We start from the raw sequence: 26,914 nt of genomic DNA on the forward strand, positions 1-26,914 counted from the left end.
CCAGGGGGAAAAAAATAAATCAATTACTGATTTATTGGAATTCCACAAGTGATCTGTTTTTCGAAACTGTCATTCAGAAGTTCACATGCATCCTTCCAGACATGCACACACATAAAAACCTACTGTCCAGCTTATTTCCTGTTTTGGGGTCTAATAAGACCAGCTTTATCATCCTGCTTTGTTAGTCAGGATGGCTCCAAATTCACTTGATATTCACCTCTCATATCTACCCAGAGCTATTGAAATCTTATTCAAATAACAGAAGCACATGCAAATACACACAGCTCCATTTAGCAGACAACCTGATATGAAAATACAGCACATTTACATGCAGTAAGCCTTTTTAACAACAGCATCGCTGTCTAAAAACAAATGAAAAATGTGATAAGAAAATGTGTAACATGCGTACCGTGTTTACTGCTATTAGGGTTTTTGCTGTCAATATACCACAGCAAGCCTGAGGGTGAGTAGCTGTGTTAATACCTGATCATTTAAATGCCGTAGCAGTAAGTCTCACATAGCAAACCATAAGGACAGACCTGGCAGCAGACTTTGGCTCCGGATCAGATGACACTGGCTGCATTTTATATTAAAAATGAACGCTGGTGCTAAAGACTTTACCGATAAGAAGAAATATTAATGTGCTCCTACTTATCTATCAGGTGTAATATAAATTCTCCTCTGTGATCTACAAGGGTATCGTAACAAATTTTAAACCATTTATTTTATAAATAATCTAACTGAATGATAATAATAAATAAATAAATGTACTACTAACAAATAAAATATGATTATTTATAATAATATCCATCCATCCATCCATCCAATATCTTTCATCCAAAGTACCCAGGCATACACGGGGAGGACATGCAAACTTTAAAGCCGCGGTGCTAACCACCACACCACCGTGAATTCCTGTATCTATATTAATATAAATAAATAAGAAAATTAGATTCTGAATAAAAAATTAGTTTGCAACATACATTTGTAAGACACAGTGTTTTCTTTACCTCCTTCAGCTGACGTACAAATTTACACCAACAGATAGATGGGGACATGGTTCTCGTTCTCACAACCAACTGAACACACGAACGACTTTAACAACACTGACCAAGTCAATGAAAAAACTGAACCAGTAAGTGCTGCTGCTGAAAGGCCTTAATGCTCAGTTTTAGTCAAAAATTTAAAAAAACTAAGTGTTGTATTGAACCATTTTGTGTAAGATTAAGCCCAGGGAAAAACCAAGGATGTTGATAAGTCTATGCAAACAATGCTTCAGTGGAGACTAAATTGATCAGTAAAACAAACTTGTCAAAGCATCTTGAAGAAAACTGCTGTTTCCCATTTCAACAACACTGAGCTATTAAACAGTTATCATAAGCATTAACCTGGACGGTGGTACACATGAATGAAACTACCAGCAAATAGCCTTAAGCATTATTAGCTAATTATTAAGTCATCGTTAAGCTGCAGCTAGCAGCTATAACTAATACATAAAATAACACAATTTAACAGGAAAAGAAATTATATATATAAATTATATATATAAATATATAATATATAAATATATAAATCATGAGCCACCACCTCATTCTAAGCAGCAACCCTGCAAGTTATAACTGAGTCCTCAGAGATGCAGAGATACTGTTTGTGTGTTGGGCTCCTCCTGGAGTGTACCTTAAACTGTTTGAGCCTTTGAAGGAAAATAAATAAATAAATCCATTCTTTTAACTTAGTTGGATGCTTCATGGATTCCATGTATAGGCTTTTTTTCTTTTTACAGACCTTTTCCAAACTTTTGGTTGGCTTCCCTTTCCTTCAAGAAGTTTGCCTGCGCTCTTTCAATGGACTTTTCAATTGAATTTTAAAGGAACATAAAGTAGTTATTGTTCAAATTGTTATTTAAAAATGTTATTTTTCCCTCTGTGGTGTCAAAAAGTTCTCCATTGCATATTTTCCTGTGTTAAAGTAATTGCTTAAATTCCAGTATCATGGCAACCCTACTGGAGACAAATGCTTTTATAAAAATAAATCAACTGGTTTGTACATCTGGAGGAAACATGAGACACAAGGTTTCAATTCAGCCCAAATTAAATTTGCAGAAAAATAGGACACCTCTTCATTTCACACCAGAACTATAAGACCAGCTATAAATAAATTTGAATTTTAGACGTCAGGCAAAGGACACTATTTGATTCTTCCCACTTCTTCCATTCACTAAGTTTATTGTCTTTTTTTAAAGAAACATAAAGCTGACATCAGGAAACAGGATGTAAGGGAGTTCAAGTCCCGTAGGAGAGAATACAACGGACATCCCATCCATGATGGACTATATTCCTCTGGCTCAGCTCGGGGCTCAAATTACACATTGCTGTCACTCTCTATTTGAGCAGTGGGAGAGCAGTGACCCTAGTTTAAGCAGAGCATTGTTTTATCCTGCTCCCTCTGACATTAAATAAAGGGTGATTAGCATTGAAAATTTTAGGTGGTACAGCACCCAAGTTGACACTTTTGACTTTACAAAAGCACTAAAACAACATAAGTTACACTCTTTCTGCAGCCTGAATGGTTTAGTGAAGTTACAGCCATGGAAGAAACTAGTCTAAAGCTGAAAGCTCTCTTGGTTTGAGTGTGGGATTTATTCTACAGAGACCAAAAGGGGCTCAGAAAATTCCAGGGTTTAAAAATTCACAATCTGCTTTTTATTTCAGGGAAACAAAATGTGGTTTCTAGAGTCAATAATTTTTTATTGAAAACGCTTGAAATCCCTTTAGTTTATTAGCCCTGAGCAGTTTTCTGTGTTTTTCCATTTTCTTTCTTTTTTTGTTTTTTTAAAGAACACAAAGAAAACATTATCGGCAAAAACAATTGGGCTGCCCAGTTATTAAAAAAATAAGAAACAGGCTAAACATAACAAAGAGAAAATTCAAAGTCAAAATTTGTGTGTGGTTTAGAGGCTAATTAAGAGCAAATCATATTAATTTAACCAAAATCCAAAAGAAAGACTTGGTTCCTAATGATCACAGACCTGCTACAGAAATGAGGACAAGATGCTTTCAGGCATTCCTTCAGTCAGAAACAAAATAAGCCTTTCAGTTTATAAAATATCAATGTAAGCTGAAGCCAACAGCTGGAACAAACAGAAAAGAGGCAGTGAGAGAGGGAATTTGATCACTGAGAGGTTATTAATTAGAGAGGATGGCTCAAAATGGGAACAGCTTGTTTTAACTTTCTCAGCTTATAGGCACTGGAAAAAAAACAAACAAGTGTTGTTTTAGCCAATATCAGTTTATGTAACTGTGTGTTCACACAATGATAAAGCAGCAGGAGTGCAAAAAACTCCAGTGTGATTTACAGAGTTTAAAGAAAGATGTGTTCTTTAAACTCTGGAAGACAAATACTAAATATTCTAAAGAGTGAGCAGTTAACTCTGCCCCTGCCACCTGGTGATGTTGAAGTGCTGTGTTTCCAATGTGTATCAGCAGGGTGCAACTTCGCTCCTGATCCTGTTAACAATTCTTCTGCACAGCATGCTGCAGCCTTCTGCTGCACACTTACTCCAATCACATTATCATGCAACAAGATAAAGCAGATTGCAACTAGAAATATAGTTACGTGGTAAAGATGTTAGTTCAAAGAAGCATTTTAGCTAATATTGGATTTTGACTGTGTATTAATATACACCTCAAAGTTAATAGGAATTAATTTTATATTTCTAAAAAAAATTATCTAACATATCATTACGTTTATAGACATTTTATATAGTTGAAAAGAAATCCTAATGAACTCAACTGTGTTTGTATTAATTTATTTTTAAAAAACAAATATTTTTGTGACTAAATAAGCCATCAAAATCATAACTGATAAGCAGTCCACGTGATTATAAGGGATTATTCTTTGCCATAACCTTTTTTGTGGAAGTATGAGGAGGAAATTTAATCTCAGTGTGATCAACTAACAACATCTCTCCTTTTTCTTGGAATGATCATCGTTGTCTGACATAAACAAGGAAACCCAGGGTAACTTCAAAAAGACTAAACAACCACACTCACACCAGCTCATTTTTAAGTGCCCCATCAGGAGGACTTCGAACAGCAGTGGTATGCTTGGAAGTGCTGCACAGAGAAATCTTCTCTCCAAAATTAATTTATTTTAATTTAGTCTCCAGTTCACTGAAGATCAAATGGACAAGCCAGAAGGGTGCTGAAAATAGTATTATGGCCAGATGAAACTAAAACTGAACTTCTTGGTTTTAATGAGAAGTGCCAGGGTGTAGGTGAAGTCAAACAGTGCTCTTAAATGCATGCCAAAAGAAGAACAAAGAAAGCAGGGAACAAGGCACAGTAAGATGAGCGGGGTGAGAGATGTAGAAAGGCAGGCGTGAATAGAAGATATTAAAAACAGGGAAAGCAGGAGAACAATTCGCAGGAAAAAAAGGGAGGGGGAGACACCTGAAGCTATTAGTAAGCACAGCCGAACATAACATTATTCAAAATGAGAGCACATCTTTTTGAGTTCAACGGAAGTGCCTTCATGCACGGCTACATGCTGTCAGCATAGTGGAAAATGACGCTGCAGCTTTCTAAGAGAAGTTTGAGAGACCAGCTGACAATAGCCAGTGTGTTGCCAACAGGATACACAGGGCGGCAGCTTTCAACCTTTTTACATCATTTTTCTTCAGAGACGGATTCACCATGAGCACATTGTGGTACCATATAACTACTTTTAGAGCCCCTCAGTTTCCCACAGAGTTACTTCCTTTTAGTGGAAGAGATAGGACATGTGGTGTAAGATAACAGCCAGCCCATCTTTCCTCTCTGTTTTTATTAAAACATTATCATAAACTTGGCTCCATTGCTGGTGCTCTACTTCTCATCAGCATCTGATTATAGCTGCCGTGTTGACAAGTTGATTGGTTGCCTGAGCAGGGGGCAGTGAAAATGATCATTTTGTATTCACACTCTAAATCGTAGCTCTGTAATTAGTAGTAAGCGTTCTTGCCATGTGCACATACTGTAGCATTTCTTTTATGCAGTTCAGATTTAATTAGACAACTACAACATCAGTATACAGATTTAAATGGCATGCAAAGCAATATGGTGATGAGTCTCTTTCATTTCTGCAGCATACTCTCATTTCAGTTATGTGCTACATCACCACAGACATTAAGAAACCATTTGCTGGGATATAGGATTAAAGACTGTGCCTACAATTATGTTTGATGCCATTAAATGTATATCAAGACCACAACTTGGTCATTTATATATCCTAAGATAAGAACGGAGGTTATGTCATAACAAGTTAATTTATCTTTTTATGCTAAAAAAATCTGCTCTTTCATAATTATTCAATGATCACTGGAAAAACAAACTCGAAAATGAGCATCTGTTTTCATGATCATTCTTGATTTCCGCTTTCAGGATCTTTGTCATGTCTGTTGTGGAGAATTAGAAAGATGAGGCATAAATATAGTTTTGCTTGCTGCAATTATTGCAATAAAGCTGACAGTTTTGTCTCCAAATAAGCAAACAGATGCTGAGTAATTCTCATTTTATCAATTCAGCCAGCAGCTGCTCCAATAAATGGAGAGATGATGACAGAAATGAACCTGTTGTCACAACAAAACAGGATTTGTTATCACAAGATAAGAATAATTACCTCGTGATCTTGAGAGCATTAAGGAATAATTTCATGGATTGCTGTTGCTAGAAAGTTACGAAAATATATACAGTTTACATGACAGTATTCAAAGAATTCTAGCAGTTCTGAGCTTTAAATGTTGATATTCTACTATTTAGAGGGCATGATATCCAATTTATTCAGTACTGTAGTTTAGTGTTATACACAGTTGTTGTGATGACCACCGTTTGGTCTCTGATATTCAGCTGTAATTCACAACAAATAGTGAAAGCTTCCTCTTGCAGCAGTGGTGTGAGGAAAGGTTGGTTTTGTCCACCAAAAGAGACATGTTTAACATGTTTAACAAGTTTTTAAACAAAATTACACACACTAAAACAATCCTTTCCTCACTAAATCCTTTGCCAGTAGTATCGTGTTTACCCTCGGTACACTGAGAGTATATATCCAGCCAGAGTCACATCCACTAACTACCACTACCTTCCAAACCTGGCAAACCTGTAACTATGACAACAATGTGCCGGACCACAGTTTCTGATAATCACATATTTCTTAAAAAATAATTAAGCCAGTTTATTTTTTTTAACGGAACTGCTGAAGTCTGCACTGAGAGCAAGCTGGCGGTTGTGTTGCAGATTCTACAAGTGATTATCTTTGTGTGTGTGTGTGTGTGTGTGTGTGTGTGTGTGTGTGTGTGTGTGTGTGTGTGTGTGTGTGTGTGTGTGTGTGTGTGTGTGTGTGTGAGCTGTCGTGACAGTTTCAGAGCCTCCATGTGAGACATTACAGTTGGTGATTGTCTTTTTGTAAAGAAAAACTGAAGTATGCTCACTCTTGTAGCCATGATCGCTGCATTCTCAGTAAAATACACCTAAGTGTTGTGCTCCCATTTGAGTGGATTCCAGCCAGAGCCAACCAATAATCCCGTCTGCTTCAACTAAATGTCAATTGAAACACTTTCAAATTGCACACCTGGTGTATATGATGTTTGCTGCACAGTGTGTAGGTAAAGAAATATGTTGTAAAGCAAAACCCTTAAGGAAGACTTAAAAGTTCCTAAATTTAACCACTAAGTTGCTAGCTGATGTGATAGAAGTAGCAGCAGTCACTGCTGAGTGACAAAGATGTCAGGGGCACAAGCTAAGATAGCACATATTTTAATTAAAAACTATTTCAATTTAATTAATTATAACAATGTTTTACTGAACAAAAATCAGTCCAGTCTTATAGCATCTTAAAATGTTGATATATAGACACATGCATAGTGCATAAAAGTGCATAAAATAGAGAGAATTTCCATGGAAATGGGATTTCATAGCTTTGGTGGAAGCAATAAAAAAAAAAAAAAAAATCAAAGATCAAAGAGAATTTTAACACAGGGGTCTTGATAAGAAAAAAGTCTCAAGTGAGAGAAGATAGACTTAAAATAAACCCTTATTTCAAAGTCCTGTAAAAACTTGACTTCAGTGACATATTGGTAAAAGCAGCTTTTCCAAGCTCAATGTATTCAGCTTTTTTCATGCTGAAGAGATAAAATCCCCATCCAATAAAAATGAAGTTTTTACTCTTGTTATCTTGTCCATCTTTTTTTGGCTGTGCATTTCTGCTGGATTTCTGTACTACCCACAATCTCAGGAAGTTGAGATCAAATGGATCATGTGTTCTTTGTAGAAGACTAGATGAACCAATCATGACTTCTTTCTGGATAGGGCTGTAAAGTTATTTTGCGTGCACTACGGGAAACTGATAAACGAGGAGCTAGGAATGGAAGCAAGGCTGAGCCCTGTAAGCCAGGAGCTAGCTAAGCAGTGAACACCACCGTGCAACCCTAGTTTACAGGCAATGATTGCACAGCAAAGACATGGTGGCAGAACTGGATTTGTCGCTGTCTGTGGGATTTTCTTATGTTTTTAATATTATGAAGTCATTTTGATTCCAAGGTTTTCTGTGCTAGAATTAATTAAGCTCATCTTGGGTTTTCGGTTTTGCTTGTTAATGTCTTAATCTAGTCTGGTCTTACTCTTGCTCTCCCCCCACAGACTAGGATTCAGTTATCCATTTACAAGGCCTACCCTTTGTTAGTCATTAGCTCTCTCTGTATAAATATTCCCTGGTTTCCTTTATCCAGAGCCAGATCTTCATCATTCATCATTGTTGTTTTGCTGTATGTAACACCTTGGTCCAAGTTGTGTTCATGTCCAATTTAATCTGTGTTACATGATTTTTGTTCTTAGGATTTCCTGCCACTGGAGCACCTTTTGTTTGCTTTGAAATAAAATGTATTATTTTTTCTCATCTTCCTGCCTCCTGTTCATAAGCCTGCATTTGGGTCCATCTACACATGCATGACAAGAAGAGTTAATGAAACTATTGTGAAATGAAAAGAATAAATTAAAAATACTAAGTTAGATTATGATTTATTATTATTAAAGGATTACAATATTCCCATAATACCATTCAAAGGGGTCATTTTGAGGTCATGAGAATATTTATTAGGAGTACAAATGAGTTTTAGGCAATTAAGAACTACTAAAGTGGGAAATACAGGTGCTATATGTAAAAAAAAAAAGTTGTGATATTAACAGAATTGAGAAAAGTCTTAAAACACCTTAGTACTATGCAGCTGAGACATTTTACTGGGAAACCTAAGGGGCTGTTCCCTTTGTACTATTAAATGGGACATGTGTCACCATAGTGTTTAGTACTAAATAGTTAATTATAACAATGGAGGCAGCTCTTGGCAAATGAATGTCATCTTCTCACCCACCACCTCCCACAGAGAAATTGCATTTCGCATCAGAGATAAAAAAAAAAAAAAGTAATAAAAAGACCCTAACATACAATAAATATTCATGCTGCTTTTTTTCTGCCAAAAAATGTCATTAAATGACTGAAATCTGATGGAGAACGAGCAACTGTTCTTCCAGAGTGGTAAGTAAAAAGCCTGTATAGTTAACTCTGTGGGTACAGCTATATTTTCTCTATTGATTCTGCAATGTTGACTTGTGTATTAATGTGGTGTTGAGCCGCCTCCATTTAGTTTGAGTGAGCAATGAAAAGAGGAAGAGACAGGCAAACAAGGAAGTCTTTCTTGTGCCAATGTGACTAAATCAATATGCAAAACGGTCTACAAAGATGGTGTTGCTGTCATGTTTGTGCAAATAATTGGTCAAATTTTATTTGAACTGTACATGTGTAAAAGAATCTTGTCTTGGCTAGCCTGCACATTTTTGGTAAGAACATCAAAATTACTGTATGTTCATCTTATTTTAAAGTATTTGTTGGCTATTTTCGTTGCATTATAGATCAATTTGCAGTTCAAATTAAAGGAATCAGTAGTAAATTATTTGTAATGTAGTAATTGTGGTTATAATTTTCAAGACCAAAGTAAAAAAAAAGACACCTTTAAATGAAAACCAAATACACTTTAGTCTGAGACTGTAACATTGCCCTCAAGTAACATTAGCCATGTCTACATGAGCCAAATCTCTTCAGTTGGGTTACAGTTCCAATCAGACCTGTACTCTTATTCTGATCATGATGTATATTTACATGCATCACATGTTTGAATGAATAAATCATCTGGACATGTGCAGAATTGTGTGCTGTCTGAGTTACCGGAAATAGTAGTAGAAGAAGAAGAAACAGTGATTCTGTTTCTACCCCTTAATAATTTTAAACTCTTAAAATCTAAAGAAGATTATTTGTGTCAAACACCAATTAGTTCAGTTTTGGTCTCATCTTGTCTACTACTACATGTAACTTTTTCTTTTTTTCAAATAAACTTTATTGAGCAAAGCGAACCATGCAATACAAACCGTACGGCTGAGGTCACAGGTATGATGTAAAGATCATTTCTACACGACATTTGGAAAACATGTTTTGATGCAGGCTGATTGGAACAACAATTAGCATAACCCACCCTATTAATTAAAATAAAATTGTAGTCCAAATGAACGTGATTGAATCTTCTGATTGATATATTTACATGAAGTTTTTTATTTTTCAATCTGGCTTTTAAATTTGAATACTTGTGTCCATGAAAAGATGGCTACTGTTGCTCAGCACCATGCCCAACATTTGTTTTGTCTTTTTTTCCCTATTCTTCTGCAGCAATTCCACAAGTCTTTAGCCATGTAAACACTATAAGTGTACTGTCCTTGTCTTGCAGTGTAGGGAAGGATTTGTCTGCCACAGTAGCATAGCAGATTACTTCTGGCCTGTCTTGTATTCTCAGTCTGAACCTAAGCAAACACAGTTTATCCAGTCACGGCAGACCATGAATATTACTGCCAGTCTACAACCATCACCTTTTCATACTGTACACTCACACAGAATCATTCTGACAGCAGCAGGTTTACAATACAGGACCTGTTCAGTCAAAGCAAAGAATAGACTTTGAAACATTTGCATATCAAACTCATATAATGCTTCTAAGCTCTTTTTCTCCCAGTGTCTGCCTTTCCTTTTTCTTCCTCTATTGTCACACACAATACTTTCATCGTCTTTCCAGCTGAGGAACCTGGAAAAGTGAGGTTAGCCTCAAAGGGGATAAAAGCTCAGGGATCATTCACAAATTACTTTATAATTGTGTCTCAGAGGGGTATTCATCAGGATCTGTGGAGGGACAATAAGGATCAAGTTTTATTCTAGGTTTCAAGATAAGAAGAACAAAAGCCATCACCCAATGGTTAGACATAGAAAATGCATGAAAAGGGAAAAATTATATAAAGGAATATGAAGGAAAGGCAGAATGAAAATGCGCCATGATTGGCAGAAGGGTGAAGGGGAATAAAGGGAACACAACAGAGCAGGTTGAGAAGGACAGTTTCAAGACGACAGTGTGTGGGGTCAAAGCTGGTGAAGTATGAAGAAGGAAACGCCTCTAGCCTCATGCTTGTGCTTTTTGAATTGATAAATTTGTTGTAGTCTTTCTGTGGGAATGTGAGTAAATTGAAGAGAGAGAAAGTGAACTTCTCAGTGGCAGAGAACCTAAATCATATCAGACACTTGCCAGAGAAAGAGTATTTTTGATCTGTTTCTTGGGTAGTTGGTGCCCTGCTCAGCATAGGTGAAATTATTAGTGTGCAACATCATTCAACATTTGCATATAAATGGCTACGTTATATTCTTCTAAATGGAAGTATTTCAGATAGTTGGACCATTGTATGTAAATAAATCCCTACATTTCTAAAAAGTCAACAAGCTCTTTTAAGTTGGGGCAGTTTATCTAGAAGTTTATTTACTCTTTTTGCTTCTTTGCACACACAGTCATGTCTTTTCACTTTTATCTTTAAAAGAGAAAAAAATTCCAGCCTTCAGAAAATGAGACATTTTCTTCAGGCACTTTCACAATACTGCCTCAGTATTGTACCAACAATACCATCAATCAAGTGAATAACAATAAAATTGCAAATAACTGCAGTTACAGACATTTTTAAGGGTGAGGGTGAGTTAGTGTCTATTTCTCTGTGACATTTCAGGCAGCAGTAGTGCAGAAATGTCATTACAGATATTTCTCTTAATAAAATGGAACTAGACTCTCCATTTTCAGTGCATTGGGGAATTTTAGAGGGGACCACATTGAAGTGGACAGATACAGGAATGCCACTATCTGATCATAACAGCTCTTCATGTGTGCAACTCCAATTACAGTTTCACCAATTCTTAATGCTAAACACATCTAATTCTTTTAGACTGTTGAGCTAGCCTGTGAATGCACTGCTGTTTTAAAGTCTGTCCACAAATGTTTTGTTTAGGTCAGGAAACTGTGAGTGCCATGAAAAAATCTTCCTTTTGGTTCTAAAAGGGTACATGGGGAAGAGGTCTGTCTATTTTGTTGTAGAGCCATCCTAGTTATATTTTCAGTTTTTTAACAGACAATGAAATGTTGGCTTTCAGAATTGCTGCTTAACCAGAATCTACTCTTCTCTCTAGCAATGAAAAGTACCTTGTATTGCTGGCTGCACCACACAACCCAAGTAAAATCGATTCAACTACATGTTTAGAAGTAAGAGAGTTGTTCTTTTCCTTAAATTCTGCTTTATTTCTCTTTTAAACCAACTTTTACAACTTTTTTTTACAACTAAATCATCCTGACCATCTTTTATCAATAGGGGTTGTTGTTAGCTTCACGTTTGGTGCCAAATTTATAAAAAATTAAGAACTTATTAAATTGCCACATGACAACATTTGCCCTCATATGGACTTCTACTCCTCTGTAGGCATCAGTTATTCTACTCTTTTCTGACTGCAGGGGAGCTTTGTATTAAGGCAATGGTCGCTATGTATTGGGGCATGTTTTGAAGAATAGGAGGATTCATAAAGCTTTGAAATTAGTTTTACTTGGCTTTTTGTTCATTTGAACTTCTATTCTCAGACAGAGCATATATACCTCACAAACACCCAGAGTCAATCTTTTACCTTATTTTAGTCCTGAATAATTGAAATTGAGCTTCTTGAGGTGCCTTTAAAGCAATCTGGGTGAGTCTAAGCTCCAGCAGTGAGTTATTGTTCATTATTAGTCTACAAGGCTGTTTTGAAGTATACTAGCTGCTGTGTAAAATATTAGCTTCATGCTTTGTCATCTAGCACCAATTAATCCAAAATCTGTGAGCAAAGCTTTTTTCACCTTTTTTTGGCTGAAACCTTCCTACCAAGATGCTACTTTGACAGTATGCATTAGCTAAGTTGCCAGGCAACAATGCAATGCAGTGTGTTTACAAACATCCCTGCAATCCCTTAAATTCTTCATTTTCATATCACACAATTAAAAGAAAGAGCCAGCTCATAGTTTAAAGTCCTCTGGAGCTTGTGTCACTGTAGTCGCTACAACTACAAGTATAAGGAATAACAATGGAACCAGAAGTATTACTACATAGTGCTTCCAATTTGCTTTACACATAGTGTCCTTTCACACCTACAATGCTGAGTCACTCTCAGGTGCTTCTGCTGATTATATCTCCAAGCTGAACATGAGCAAGGACCCCGTCTCTCTTTACTCTGCCTGACTGAGCACAGAAAGCATCCCTGTAAGGCAGGCATGTCAAACTGGTCCAGCAAAGGGCCGTGTGGCTGCAGGTTTTTGTTCCAGCCAGCCAAGAGCACACAGTTTGACCAATCAGCTGTCTGAAGACTGAGATCAGTTGATTGAATCAGTCAAATCTGGTGTGCTGCTGCTTGGTTGGAACAAAAACCTGCAGCCACACGGCCCTTTGCTGGACCAGTTTGACATGCCTGCTGTAAGGACTCCAGCCCAGAGCATAGCGCGAGGACGAGTCCAATAACCCGTAACAGCTGTCAGGCTCTCAAACAGAGACATTAATTGTTCTTGTCTCGTACAGAGTCTTTAAAAGTGGCCAGCTTCCCACTTGCTGCTAGGCTTGTTGGTTCGTATAATTCAGCTGGTGAATGAATAAATTTCACAGTTTGTTTCCAAAAAAATAAGAAAAAATCAACTAAAAATATGTTCAAAGTTATTTTAGATAACTGAGGTGAAAGAGATGTCAGAAGGTGCTTGTAGCAGCTAAAGGGGATTATTACAGGATCAAATATGTATTATAAGAAATTATGTAAACAAAAACATGTGTTTCTCATTTCACAAAATTCTTTATATCCGCTTAGTTACACAATAACGTCTGCTTATTATCTCCAACACAAAAACTCTCCTACTGAAGGCAAAGTAGTGTGAATACACAGTGGGTAAAAACTATTCATTGTTATTCTAAGGTAAGTCTGCAGGAAGGGAAATGACTGCCAGGAACCATCCAATTGTGTGACATTCGTCTCTATCACATTCACACATACAAGAATGCCATTTAAGCCTCACTTAAACCTTGTTTAAATTTACTGGAAGAAATGTGTCAGAATGTTGTGTTTGCTTTAGTTAACAGCAGGTCAAATAAAATAATTGGGCCAAAATGTCAAATCCTAGTGGTACTCTCTAAATCCCCTGAATGCCTCTACCAAGTGGTCCACAGTTGCACTGAATATAGCAGTATGTCAAAGAAGCTGTCAAAGTACCGTGAGCATCTGGGGTTTGCAGCAGTACCGCTCTTCACCTGCCTCACTTTTCTGTCTAAAATCAATCTACGTCTACCATAGATATCAAATTATCCAGCAAGGACAATCGGGTAGATCTGCCTAAGATTAAACCAACAAAAACAAAACAAATTTAAACTTAACGTAGTTAAAAGTTTGGACACACTTTCTCATTAGATTTAATGGGACTGGTACTGTATGTCTGCAAATTTCTGGCTAAGATCCTTTAAATGTCCACGTATCATTTAAAGCATGGCATTAAACATCTCCATATCCAGGCTGACGGCTCTCTAAACATAACAGTAGTGGAAACAATTGGTCAAATTAGCAGATCAATGCCAATTAACAACCATTTGATTTAAAGTCTTGAAAATTTTCCTAATTCACAAATGTTAGCTCTTCCAAAGAAAAGGAAATGTTAATGTTAAATTATTGTCTTCCTCCAGTTATCTTCTGTGCTTTGAAAGCCTGATGTTCATAAGTTGAGGCACCGGGGGGGTCTGCTCTATTGTTGCCAGAAGATGTGCAGAGAAGCTTAAAAAAATGAAGATTAGTTTGTAAATTAATCTTTATTATTATTATTAGCATTATTTACAAACCTAAATTTAATACATCTACAAATTCTTTCACTTAGGTGTAATGACATTACCCAAAAACTGCAGGCTGCAAACTCTAAAAGAAATTGCGAGGGGGGGTTAATTTAGATAAAAATACTAATTGGATGTGATTATACTGGTGATTATCTTTACCATTAGCCACCTGTGGGGGTCTTCAGAAATGACAATTAACAACCTCTTCCATCTCCTTGGAAGCATGAATCTCTCTCTCTTTTGTAATCAGTATTTTGAAGAGGACAGATGTTTGTTGCAGCCCAGTGAATGTGGCCAAAATACAACAAACATTCATTAAGGCATCAGTGGGTTTGCAGGCAGCCTCATAACCGTGGCAAACCAATGCCAGGATCCATTCTGTTTCCCCAGCTTGTGTTTCATCTGATTCTCATTTATCAGGTGGACCTGTGACAAGTGATACTGTACTAAGGTAGTTGAAACACACTTTGATATTCTCTGGAATATCAATCTAGCCTCTCACAAATGCTAATAAGTTATTCACTCTTATGTTTAAAAATACTTTTGAAGTGACAGTAATGACCATTCACCATTCATTTGCATTTTTCTTAGAGGTAAATGAAATGCTCACGTTTACTTGAGCCTCATATAGCTACAGGATGCATAATGAACCATGTCAGTGCCATGGCAAAGCTGTAATGAATATCCTGCTAAGTCTGTAATAAATGACACAACTGCCTGAGCAATGAACACTTCATTTGCCAAGAAAATGAAGCCCAATGTTGAACTGACGCAGCTGTGTGTTTGACATGGCATGGCACAGTCAGACATCCTGTCACCGTGGATTAAAAAGTCGCAGACTCTGATGGGCTTTTACAGACCTTGCCGCAAAGTCGTCCACCCTTTGGGCTGTGAATGCTTTTTGCATTTGTTTTAATGCAAAACAAGGCTGGGGACAGTTCAAGTGAAAAACCGCAGGCAGAGGACACAATTTGACACGAGAGAAACAGACAAAAGGAAGTTGGAAAAAAAGTAGAAACAAGTAAGAGGCAACCAGAAAGAGATGCCAATGCTCACTGCAGATAAATGTGCTTAGTCCGCCCGTGGATGTGAAAATGGAAAATAATTAACCAAACATTAAGTGGTAAATGACTACTGTTGAACTAAAACCCTATTTCCAATTACACTGGTGTTCTTTCTTTTATCACTGTCAAAGAGGAAACCACAAAGCCCCACGACAATTACTTCTCTTACAGATATGTATCTTTCTTGCCTCTCTTTCTGTTGCGCTCTAGAGGAAACAATTCATCATGTCAGCGTGACACTTGCTCATTGGTGACCTCGTATGACAAGTCACCTCTGGAAAAATCATTTTCTCAAAACCTTTATCACAAGGGAGAGATCAAAATCCATGACTGTATATATCAAGGCTCAGTATTTAGAGATTTGTACTCTGCCTTTTTAAGAACTGTTTATTTGGCACTTTTAAACCCATCACTCTTGTACTCAACCAGGCCTGTGTGATGTAGTAGGCTATAATCCTGTTTTCTTTAATTAGCTATCAGTTTAATAAAAATACAATCCCTGATTTTGAGTCCCAACACTTCCCAAATGCCAACATTTCTTCTCAGATTACTGGTGTACAATCCACAGCTGAGTTTTGCATTAGATTTGCATAAACTCTGCATATTTGACTTCCCTCTTCTGTCAAAAGATAAGGTCAAAGTGAATACGAACAAGGCAGGAAGATACAGTTTGCTTAAGCAAAACTAGCATAGATATTTCATTAGAAGAATCCTGCCATTGAGTCCTGCTTTAAGTACAGATGTTCAGTACCATCTACTAAATTTTTTACATCTGCTTAAAGTTTTCCTTGTAAATACCAAATAAAGTGTGTGACCTTTCACTTTTGAGTTATGTAAATGTCTAGTAAACCTTTTAGAGCATAGCATAAAGTAAAATTGAACCCTTAGGGTGTTTTTTCACACAGTCTAAACAAAAGAAAGTCCTGGATGATTTTGAGAGGAACAACTTGTAAACCTCCCTATTGTATTGTATGGTGGAACTGAACTGAAACGTATTTTTTTAGCTTAGTAAAGACGCTGTCTCCTTATTGTGTTCTGGTTTTGTCGTAAATATATTTTAAAAGCGTTTGATCAAATGGATCATCTAGGAAATGACTCACCAACCCAATAATAAAGGTAGGTGGCCAACAACTGAGGCAACAATCAATTTTTCCCATTCATTTCTAGAAATATCAACCTTTAAATGCCATTACCTCTACACAGACCAACCAACGTCAAGCTTTGTCTTTGTTCTCTCTCGATCTGATTTCTGATTTCATGTTGCTTCAGCTTTAAATTTGTAGAGGATTTAGTCTGTAATAATAAATTTGTTACTAATAAGTGCTCAAAAAGGTTTATCAAAGAGACATGTAATAGTGGATATTAATACATTTTACATTCCTTGTTTTTAATCTGTGGTTCAGTGGGGCAAATGTTTAGGCATCCATGGTCTTTTTGTTACTATAATTATAGTTAGTCAAACATGATGGGGTCCTGAAAAGGCAAGTTTAAGATAAAACATTCTTTCTATGAGTTAAGTTGCCTGTTGGAAAGGAAAATTATGTAAGAAAAAACTGGATATCCTTAGATGTTTTGAATCCAATTTTAATTTGTTGGTTAAGGTGATTTTTTTTTTGTTATTGCTCCAGTTAATAAAGGCTAAGCGATACAACTTTTAAAGCTCAATACACAAACTGGTTCCTCAGGCCTCCCCTAAAGTATTGGCAGTCGTGGGTCCCTTTTGAGTTGAAATAACAAACAAAAAGACTACAAGCACAGCAAAGACTCTTCTAAGTTTGCAGTACAATTAAGAAATGGAGGGGGAAAAAGAGGACCTTTGGAGGTAATGTTGAGGTGTGAAAGGTCGAGAAAACTTTTAGGGATGACGTAACAGGATTGCTTGACAAGCAAATTTATAACTCAGCTTGACAAATCCTTCATGAAGTCTTGGAGTGGTGCACTCGTCTACTGTGCAGCATCACCTGATCAAATATGAATTTAATGGAGGAGTCTTCAGAAGAAAATCTCTGCTGCATCTTCATCATATTTGGCACCAGAAGTTTGCACATTGACCCCTAAACAAGCCTGATGTATTTATGGAAACAAGTCCTGTGGAATGATTTAGGTATAATGGATCTTTTGGTTGTATGAGCAAAGATCTTTGAGATAAACAGGATGCAGAATAACTTCTGTTCAATAAGACAAACACCTCTTCTTTACATGTCTATTACACAGTTTTCTGTGAGATTGAGCTGATTTTTAAGGAGTTTTGTGGGCCAGTCGTGCATTTAGCTTGAGTTTCAACTCGTGGCATCTGAAATATTTAAATCTTAGAATGGAAAATTTCTAAAAATACCAACAAATTTCTGGAAATAAATATCAAAATAAATGTCAAAAGACAACAGCAACATGAACTAAGACCTCAAAGATCAGTGCAGGCAAGATGAGCCAAGTATTTTGAAGAACCAGAAAACATCCCAAAGAAGAACTGACTAACTCTTCGCAGACTATTTAATGTCCTCAAACACAAATCTCAAATGATGTGTTACACTCAACGAGTGTTTTAGAATAAGAAAAACAGAGAACTTTTTCACATGAATTGTATTTAGTTTTCTGGTTTGGCGATGGCAATGTATCACTGAAAAACTGACCAAATTATTATTTTTTTAATAACTCATTTATGTTTATCCAAGGGAAAATCATCCATGCAAAGTTGATGGCATGCATAAAAATACACTACCATCACAACAGCACTAACTAAATTCAGTTGAAAGTTATTTTTATCTGCACCCGACAGAGCTAATTATAGATCAAAATTTTGGGTTGTACTTTTAAGGATTCATTTAATTTGGACAAGTTTAATTTGTTTTAATTAGTTTCAACTTCTGAATAGAAATTTTGTTGTGAACTAACGTATTTCATTTGCTTGTTCATAATTAAAGCAATTCATCTGAGTTAATCACAATAACAGAATTTTAGGCCATGGTTAGCCAAACCTTCTGTGTCTGTAAATGTCTACTTTCACTTCCAGATAATGATCAATTACTCTCCCAGGCACTGAGTGAGGCCATTTACACTGAGCTCAAACCTTTTGTCAAGGACAATGGCACAACACAACTTAATTACACAAGTGTTTGTCAAATCTGTGTCAGAGTGGATGTTGTGCTGTTGTTCCTGACATCAGTCACACTCCAGTTTACATAAAAATTAAAATAAACCACATGCTGAAGCAATACTGCTAAAACTAAATGAAGCATAAAGAACTCAGTGGGCACACACACCATTATACAATATAAAATCAATGTGACATGAGTGAATAATACGGCTTCACAAAGTGTTTGAGTTTTAGTTCATCACCCTGCAGAAACCCATCAATAATGCCTTTTCATTTCTTCTCTGTGATTGCCATGAAGACGTTTTTAAAAACAGACACACACAGATCCAAGAAAGGCCCTTTTAAAGAGAATACTTATACAATTCTTTTTAGTTTGTCTGCTCTTTGACTCTCTGGTGATGTTCATTTGAATGCGTTTGGGTATCCTGTGGATGTAATATTTTGCCTCAGTGTGTGTGTGTGTGTGTGTGTGTGTGTGTGCATTTACCTTCCATGACATACACCAGGGAGCCCACATCGCCCTCCTTGATGATACAACTGTCCTTTCCATATTCCACAGGGTACATGCAGTCCACGATCTCTTGAATCTGCGACAGTTCCAGGTTCTTCATGAAGTCATTGTCCAAGATGGCTTCCTTGATCAAATCCTTAGACCTGGAAGCAAGGTCAAACAAAATTAGGCCAACATTGTACAAGAGATGTCTTGTACAAACAGTCATATTTCATTTTGATAAGCTGTAATGAGCTCAAGCAAGAACAAAAAAATGTATCTGGCATTAAAATATTCTGAAGGATGTTGATCTCTTCAGCATGTTGACTATTTATATGGCAATTACAGCCTAACTCAAACAGCAGTGCAGCTTTTTAAAAACTTATGCTCATTTTAAATTCGTCAAGGTGAAGCCTTTTTATTCCCTTTCAAATGTTGGAACAAGTTGATAAATCCATGCCTAACGGAAGCCGATTGCTGCCATTCAGACGGCCCTTTTGAAAGCCAATTTGGCCTTCAGACTGCAGAGTCAGTAGGGTATTCCGCTGTACACATTTTCTGCAATCGCTATGCAAAGAAGAGAGGAAATTAACTTTAACTTTAAAGCTTACATGCATTTGTGTAAGAGTACTTTTCAACCAGGCTAAAAGGAAAAGCACGGTAAATGTTTGGCAGAGGACATTATGATTGAAGAGGATTATCTCGGAAGTGAAAGAGTACACATCAGACGAAGCTGATTGTCCTGATGGGGAGATATTTGTTCAGAAAAGGTGTCAGTGTGTTGACAGCAAGTGAATAAAAGCCAGGTGCAGTAAAGTTTGAATCCTCAGAGCTAACACCAGTCTGATTCTCTGAGATAGATAGATAGATAGATAGATAGATAGATAGATAGATAGATAGATAGATAGATAGATAGATAGATAGATAGATAGATAGATAGATAGATAGATAGATAGATAGATAGATAGATAGATAGAGGTGATGAGATGGGTGAGATCCCAGGGTGAGCTGGGATCACTCATTCATTAAAGTATGTCACCACACAGTATGAGCTTCTGTACTGAGCGCTGTGAGGCTGGTTTTTAACATGGCAGCTAAATGAATGAGGTTTATTACATGTGACATCGACAGATGAGAACACTCTTAGAAAGAGGGGAAGCTTTCATACCTTAATAACACAGAAAACACCCACTATCCCTAGCTTAAAGGATTCAGAAAATATAGTGAACCATCTCATGCCTTTTTGAGAACTGCCCTTTTTCAGTGCATTGTCGATGCTTATCATCTGGAAAGCTTACTGCTGAAAGGGCAAACAGTCTTGAAGACATATATGAAGCAGTTCTCTACTAAGGCCAGCCAGCAGCTGTGTTTCCCACAAACCACACAACTGCGCAAACAGAGCATCAAGCCTCAATATCAGCAGTGCACAGGTTTATTCAAGTGCCAAGCTCTGTATCTGTGTTATTAAAACAAACCCCTCTGCACATTCATGTGTTTATATCTTAGTGTTTTATAGTCAGCATATGACTTCTCCTCACATTGAACTTTTAAGGTCACGTGTATCTGCCTCTCATGAGACAGACAGTGTAAAAGTGTGCAAGTGTGGTAAAACTGCCAAAACAGTGTGAGGAGAAATGCCAGTATACTGTGAAAAGCAGTTTTCACTGCTGCCACGTTCTGTAAATCCCAGTTCTAAACACAAGCATCTACATATTTCAAGCACGTTGATTCTTTTCTTTTTTTTTACCATCAGCTGGATTATTAGTCTTGGATTAGTCTCAAAAGCTAATATATCAATAGCAGAGGTCATTGGATTTGTGCTTTGCATTGAGAAATATACTGCAGAAACAACTTAAGACATATAAAACAAAAGAAAAATGAACCATCACGGTCATCGCAGGTCTATAATAGGAAGGAAGGATCAGTCATAACATATACAGCCAGATGTACGTGACACAAATTAATTTAAAATTTGTCGGAACTAATTGAGCAAGACCAGCTCTATGCTCAAGGGATTCACTGATTCCACATAGAGGGAACAGCATATTCAAACTCTGTTTCCTCAGTTTAGCTTTGGCTTTATATAAAGGAAATAAGTCACATGACTTAAACACAGGCTGCACAGTGGTGTGGTGATTAGGACCATCACCTCATAGCAAGAAGGTTCCTGGTTTGAACTTCGGCTGTTAAATACATGAATTTTGTGTCGTTTTATATTAAAGTGAAAAAAAGTCTAGACATATTGCTGCTACAAATTTTTAAAGGAAGGATAAAGATTTTGCACTTTTATCATTTTTTCACCCCACAATCTTTGTTCAAGCTTCCCTTTTTTTTCAGCAGGAAGAGAAGATAATTTGGCTTTAATATTCATCTCTCATTAAATTTTTGCAAGATACCCTCAATAAAGAAGGGCTGTTTAGGGGGCTGTGACGACCTTATTGAAATGGTGACGCTTCAGTAAAGGCTTAATTCCGTGCATTGCTGTGGAGACGCAAAGCAGATTAACTCTAACAAGAACAAGCTGGATTTTGGGGTTTTTTTGTTTTGTTTTTTTTTTGTTTTGTTTGTTTTTTGGGGGTTTTTTTGTTGTTGTTTTTTTTTGTTGTTGTTTTTTTCTTTTTTGTTTTTTTCCGAAAGCTGACCTCCAGTGCACTGGAAATGTGCCTCGTTGACCCTGTTTCTGTTATATTTACACCCAGGAGACATTGAGCCTTTCAATCCTGATCATGGCCATAGTTGAGCAACCTCTTCCAACCAGACCCTTGTAAAAACATCTGCCTCCCACTGCTTTGTGAGAATGACATATTTGCTTTCATCCACTGAAGTTTGGGCTGAGCAAGTTCAGCCTTCCTTAAAAGGAGAAAATATGCTCTTTTAGAAGGAAAAAAGAAGAGGGGTGGCAAAAAAGTAACACAGGCACCAAGAGAGAGGGATGGATATTTTATGTGCAAAGAATGCACCATGGGCCTTGTAAAAAAAAAAAAGGATAAAGTTGATAACAATGAATGAAAAAAAGTGGAACCCTTGGCCAAATGGAACAAGCATTATCGCTGCACTTCAACAATGAAAACAAAGGAAATGTAATGAAGCATTTTTGCCTGCGAGGACACTTGTGTACTTTATAATAAATGGATAAATTAAATCTGCTCCCGGTTAAGCAATTAACAAAATTGAATATTTGAAATGCCTCACAAAAGGCAGACTAATGGAACCAAATTATATTGATTCAAATTGTTCTTTATCTGCAAAGTAAAACATAAACTTTACTAAGTTGCTGAAGCAAAAGTGTCCAATATAATTGGTAGATAATGGTAACGCTGAAGTAACAAGACAACAGTGCCTAAACCTGCTCTGGTTATTTGCATTTCAAGGCCTGTCTGTTTTTCCACTGCAATTTTCATGTTAACGCTTATTAGAAGAGAGATGATAAAAACTAAATGCCATCATTTAGCTAGTGAACAGTGTGAAAATGTGTGGCAGTTGAAGCTGCCATTAGGTTTGCTTTTACAGCAAGCTTTTAGATATAAGGTCATTTTATACTTTGAGTATTCTTGTGAAGATTATTACAAGAGCTGATGTCACATTAAGGCTTTGTTAAAAGTTTTCCAATCCTTAATCTGTTCCTCAAATGAAATCACCTCATAAAGTCATCACTCATAACATGGACTTAAGTATTTGAAAAGATCAGAATGAAGCGCAATCCAGCACGTTTTTGGAGGAGCTGGTACTTTACACATGCTTTGATAAGGGTGTGTGCACAATATCTCATACAAATGTAGGTTTAAAGTGTGGATGATTGTATACATGAATGGACACTCAGGTGTGGCTTCCCATCTGCATTTCCAAGCCAGCGACTATGACTGAACAATTATGTGCAAAAGTGACACCAAAAGAAAAAATAGACAGAAGAGTCTGTTTTAATGTTTTACAGCAAAGTTTAACGATCTTTCTGCTGCTCAGCTGAATAAAACCTTTCATTTTTCAATCTACTTTTATAAAATCATTTAAGTTTTGTGTGTCTGTGTGTGTGTGTGTGTGTGTGTGTGTGTGTGTGTGTGTGTGTGTGTGTGTGTGTGCGTGCATGCAGAATAACAAAATTAATTTCTGATTACATTTCAAGATCTGAAAGTGGTGTTTTTTTCTTATGCTGGAAATATCTTGATAAGAATTGCAAAGTTTTATTTAAGTATCCATATATTTTAAATTCAAAGTTCTTTTCTGATGTTCTATTTCTATCTTTTTTTTTTTTTTCTACAGTCATTTAGCAGACGCTTTTATCCAAAGCGACTTACATTTGAGAGGAAGAACAACACAAGCATGAATTCAAACAAGATGGGACGTCATAATTAAGTGATAGTCAGACCGCTTTTGAGTCCAGTTGGACCCAGGTGCTGTCATGTAGTGCTAGTGCAGTGCATACCACATGTTCTACCACATTTAAGTGTTGAAATACATCTAGCAAGTTCAATATACTTTAGCAAGTGATTTAAGAATGAAGAATAAATATTGTTGCCAACTGGGGAGCTCCAAAGAGCTCAACCTTTAATTGTAAACTGTCAGGTGAGTTATGTTTTTTAAAAAAAAAATTATGGCCTTAAGTTTGAGATCCAGACCACCAAACTGAGCAGAGGGACATGTCTGCGAGTTTTGCAAACAAAAGTGAGGTATTAGCCAGCCAAAAGGCAGCCTAAACATAAACAGAGAGGCTATTACACTGTTATGAAGTTACAACTTGTTTAAAACCAACTCCGGGACAAAACACAGAGCTGCTGCCACCACCAACCTAATTTCCAGTTATAGGATGGCATTTCTGTTTCTTCTCCTTTTATTCTTTATTTATTTACCTGCGTGCTTCCTGATATTGAACTTTCGACCGTGTTACTATCGATAACTGTCACTATATTTTCCTGATTTTGCTCAATTAGTAGCAGACATCATGTCACATTATAGTATGTCCAGCATGCGTGCAAGTTAAAGCGCGCGCGCATTTGCTTTTGTGTGGGGGTGTGAAATCAGAACCCCTTCCGTGTGCGCGCTACAGTTGAAATATCTGCTGTTCCATACGTAGCATTACGCACAGGGATCACACAGGTGGTAAAAGACGAAGACACACATAACTAAGACTAAATTATATTATGGTGATTATTTAAAGTCAGAGTTGAGTTTGGACACCTACTGTGGGCTTTTGGGGTAGAAAGGCAGGGTGACATGGCTAAGATCCTGGATGTCGAAGGCAGTGGGTTCGGCTGAGATCGCCTGCCTCTTTGTCCGATGCTGCTCCTGCAGCTCGTTCTGCTTGTGGACCTGTTGGGTTGCCGGTTTGATGACAGAGCGGTATTTGTCTAGCTCATTCTGTAACCTCTGTATAAGCTCATCTTTCTGGTCGAGCTCTAGTTCCAATTCGTCAATGAGCGCGTCCCTCTGGCGCAGCTCCTCGATCTTCTCTTGGAGCGCGTACTGGAGGTCGCGCAATGTGCCCATTTCAAGCGGCGGCGACGAGAGACTTCCCAATAAGTTCACCGAACGGTGTACAGTTGAGTCTTTATCCTCTCTCCTCTACCGCGCCGCGCGCAAACTTTATCCGGCATGAACAGCTTCAGAGAGAGCAGCTCCTGTCTCTGCTGCGAGGAGATTCCTCAGCACTGTCCGTCACAGGCGATGCTGATGATTTGAGGGTAGAACGCGCAGTCTGTTAAAACGCTATTGCCAAGGTGAACTCATAAAGCATCTTAGGCACAATCATGTAAAGTTTACTGTCTCTGTCTCTTCTGTCTCGCTTTCTCTCCCTCCCCTCCCTCGGCGGTGTGACAGTCCTCCCCGAGTGCGTCAGGCTGCGACCCGGGGAGAGCGCGTGGCGAGAAGGGCGCCTACAGGAATCCGTGGCACAGTGCAGCCTGCCACTCCAGAAAGAGCAGCTCTCTTCTCACATAAATAATGAAGTCTGCAAATACAGCCACAGTTCAGTCATCATACCTCTGTTACTTGCCCTGAGGCTGCTGAGGATAGGGGCCCTAATGGAAATTGAAGGTGATGGAAAACTTAATGAACCCCAGCGCAGTTCGGAAAGGAGGCGGTTCTATTTGTATTGTGTCGAACTTGTTTTGTCTGCATAAGGACAACATATGAAAAATATATATTTAAACTCAACTGGTGCTTTAAAAAACATAAATCAATGAAAGCATGTAGCTCCATTTCCCCAGCAAATAAATTTTGTGACTACAAGAGGCAGTTATCTTTAAAAATGTCAAACAGCAACATTAGAGATGAAGATGCCAATGCCACAGGCTCAGGACTCCTCACAGCAGCTTCACATTCCTCATCTAATCTGATGTTGTTTGCACTCAGAGGCTGCTGGTGTCTGTCCACATGATCCCAATGAGTCATCTGAAGCTCGAAGAGCAGCATTTGGCCCCATGTGCGCTGGACAAATTCAGAGGAGAATAAACTGCCAAGGACAATCTGATAGGACTGGGGCTTACTGAGGGCAGAACAGCAATTACTGCTGGGTGGCTCTGTTTGACAGGTAGCGCAGAGAGCTGGGGGAACGAGATTTCCAGGGCTGTGGTGTGTTCTAGGGCTGTGTCTAGAGTGTTGTGTGGTGGCATAAGGCATTTTTCCCTAACATAATGCTTGTAAACAAAATCTGAATGGAGGTAGAATACTTAATAGAAGATCACAGCTGCCCTCTTGTGGTAAGTTCAACAATCAACTCAGGTAAAAAAAAATTACAAGGCAGCATCCCTCTGCTAGAGCTAAAAAATGATTAAAGTTCCTTCTGTGTCGTGAGTCATATTGTTTGATTTCTATCTTCTTAGCAATATGATTAAGAAAAAGAATGTTGTGACGCATGCAATTAAATAGAAAATGTGCAACTTGTCATTATAATATGAGTAAAAACATAAGTGATGAAATGTATTTAGAGGTGTCCCCAGAACAAATATGAAAAAAAACATATCAGTATCAAAACACAAACACTGCCAAGCTGTTCCCAGACATCACACAGACAAATCAAAGCACTCCATGAAACTTTAATGTAACAAAGCAAGTGTGCCCAATTTTCCCAAAAGATTTGTTTTGTGTACTCTTAATAAAAACACATTTTCTAAGTAATGCAAAATCTTTTCAGCTCTGAGTTCATTAAAACCTAAATTACTTTTTATCTTTGTCAAGAGAAGCTTGAGCAGCAGCAAAGCTGACTTCCTAACTCCCATCAGGAAACTGCAGGTGCCCTCTGGCTCAGCTACAGTCTGCAAACTGTTGGATCCCTGGATCTATCCAACATCAGAAGGCCCTCCCACTGTCCTTCAAAGATCCTCTGCGCTTTAAATTTCACCTCTCTAGTCATCCAGCTCAGCCCTTTTCCTATGCAGATCAATAGAAACTGGATCCGTTGCTCCATGCTGCTGTAATCTGAGGAGCAGGGCGGGCCGCCGCCTGGTGCCATGTCCTGACTCTAATGGGAGGTCACACTGTCTCCGACCCTGCACAATGGACGGCCTCCTCCAGATACCAGTGGCACCAAGAGCAATCATCTAACTAGTGCTTTGCGTGCATCCAAACATGTTTACGTCTATTTCTGTGTCTATGGTCACATGCAATTAACCTATTTGTTCACTGAAAACCTATTCAAGAAATGCCCATGAATCATCTGCTCAAGTGATTAATTTAACTATTTTCATTGGCTGTAGGTCAAAGAAAGGATTGCAATAGATGATTATAAGTCCATGTGCCATTATCTTAAATGCAGTGTGTTAGCTATTAGTTAGTTATTAGCTATACAAACTTGTTAGTTATTAGAATTTCTCAATGAAACCCAGACCATTCATGACATCCTTCAGTTATGAATGGTCTGGTCTGTATATGACAAGGACTTTTTCTGTGTTTCTTTGAAGGTACACTGAACATCTCATCTGCTAATGAGTACAATGAGGATGTTCCCTGTACTTTATTAATGCAAATAAAGATTGTAAACTGTCTAGCATCCTTGATATTTGAACCCTAT

General features: G+C 37.6%; 1 protein-coding gene across 2 annotated transcripts in view; it reads right to left on the reverse strand.

Annotated features, from left to right (window-relative positions):
• Positions 1-26,914, reverse strand: part of LOC121656015 (cGMP-dependent protein kinase 1) — a 92,610-nt gene that overhangs the window by 64,212 nt on the left and 1,484 nt on the right. The window contains exons 1-2 of one of the 2 annotated variants that reach the window (XM_042010970.1): positions 24,089-24,680; positions 18,910-19,076 (exon numbers count right to left, since the gene is read on the reverse strand). In XM_042010970.1, the coding sequence (XP_041866904.1) occupies positions 18,910-19,076; positions 24,089-24,393 (472 nt within the window). In that variant the 5' untranslated portion in view covers positions 24,394-24,680. Of the gene's footprint in view, positions 1-18,909; positions 19,077-24,088; positions 24,681-26,914 lie in introns of those variants that run through there. The other variant, XM_042010971.1, reaches the window with a different exon arrangement.

This window comes from Melanotaenia boesemani, chromosome 16 (genome assembly GCF_017639745.1).
Source record: "Melanotaenia boesemani isolate fMelBoe1 chromosome 16, fMelBoe1.pri, whole genome shotgun sequence".
NCBI classification, from domain to species: Eukaryota; Metazoa; Chordata; class Actinopteri; order Atheriniformes; family Melanotaeniidae; genus Melanotaenia; species Melanotaenia boesemani.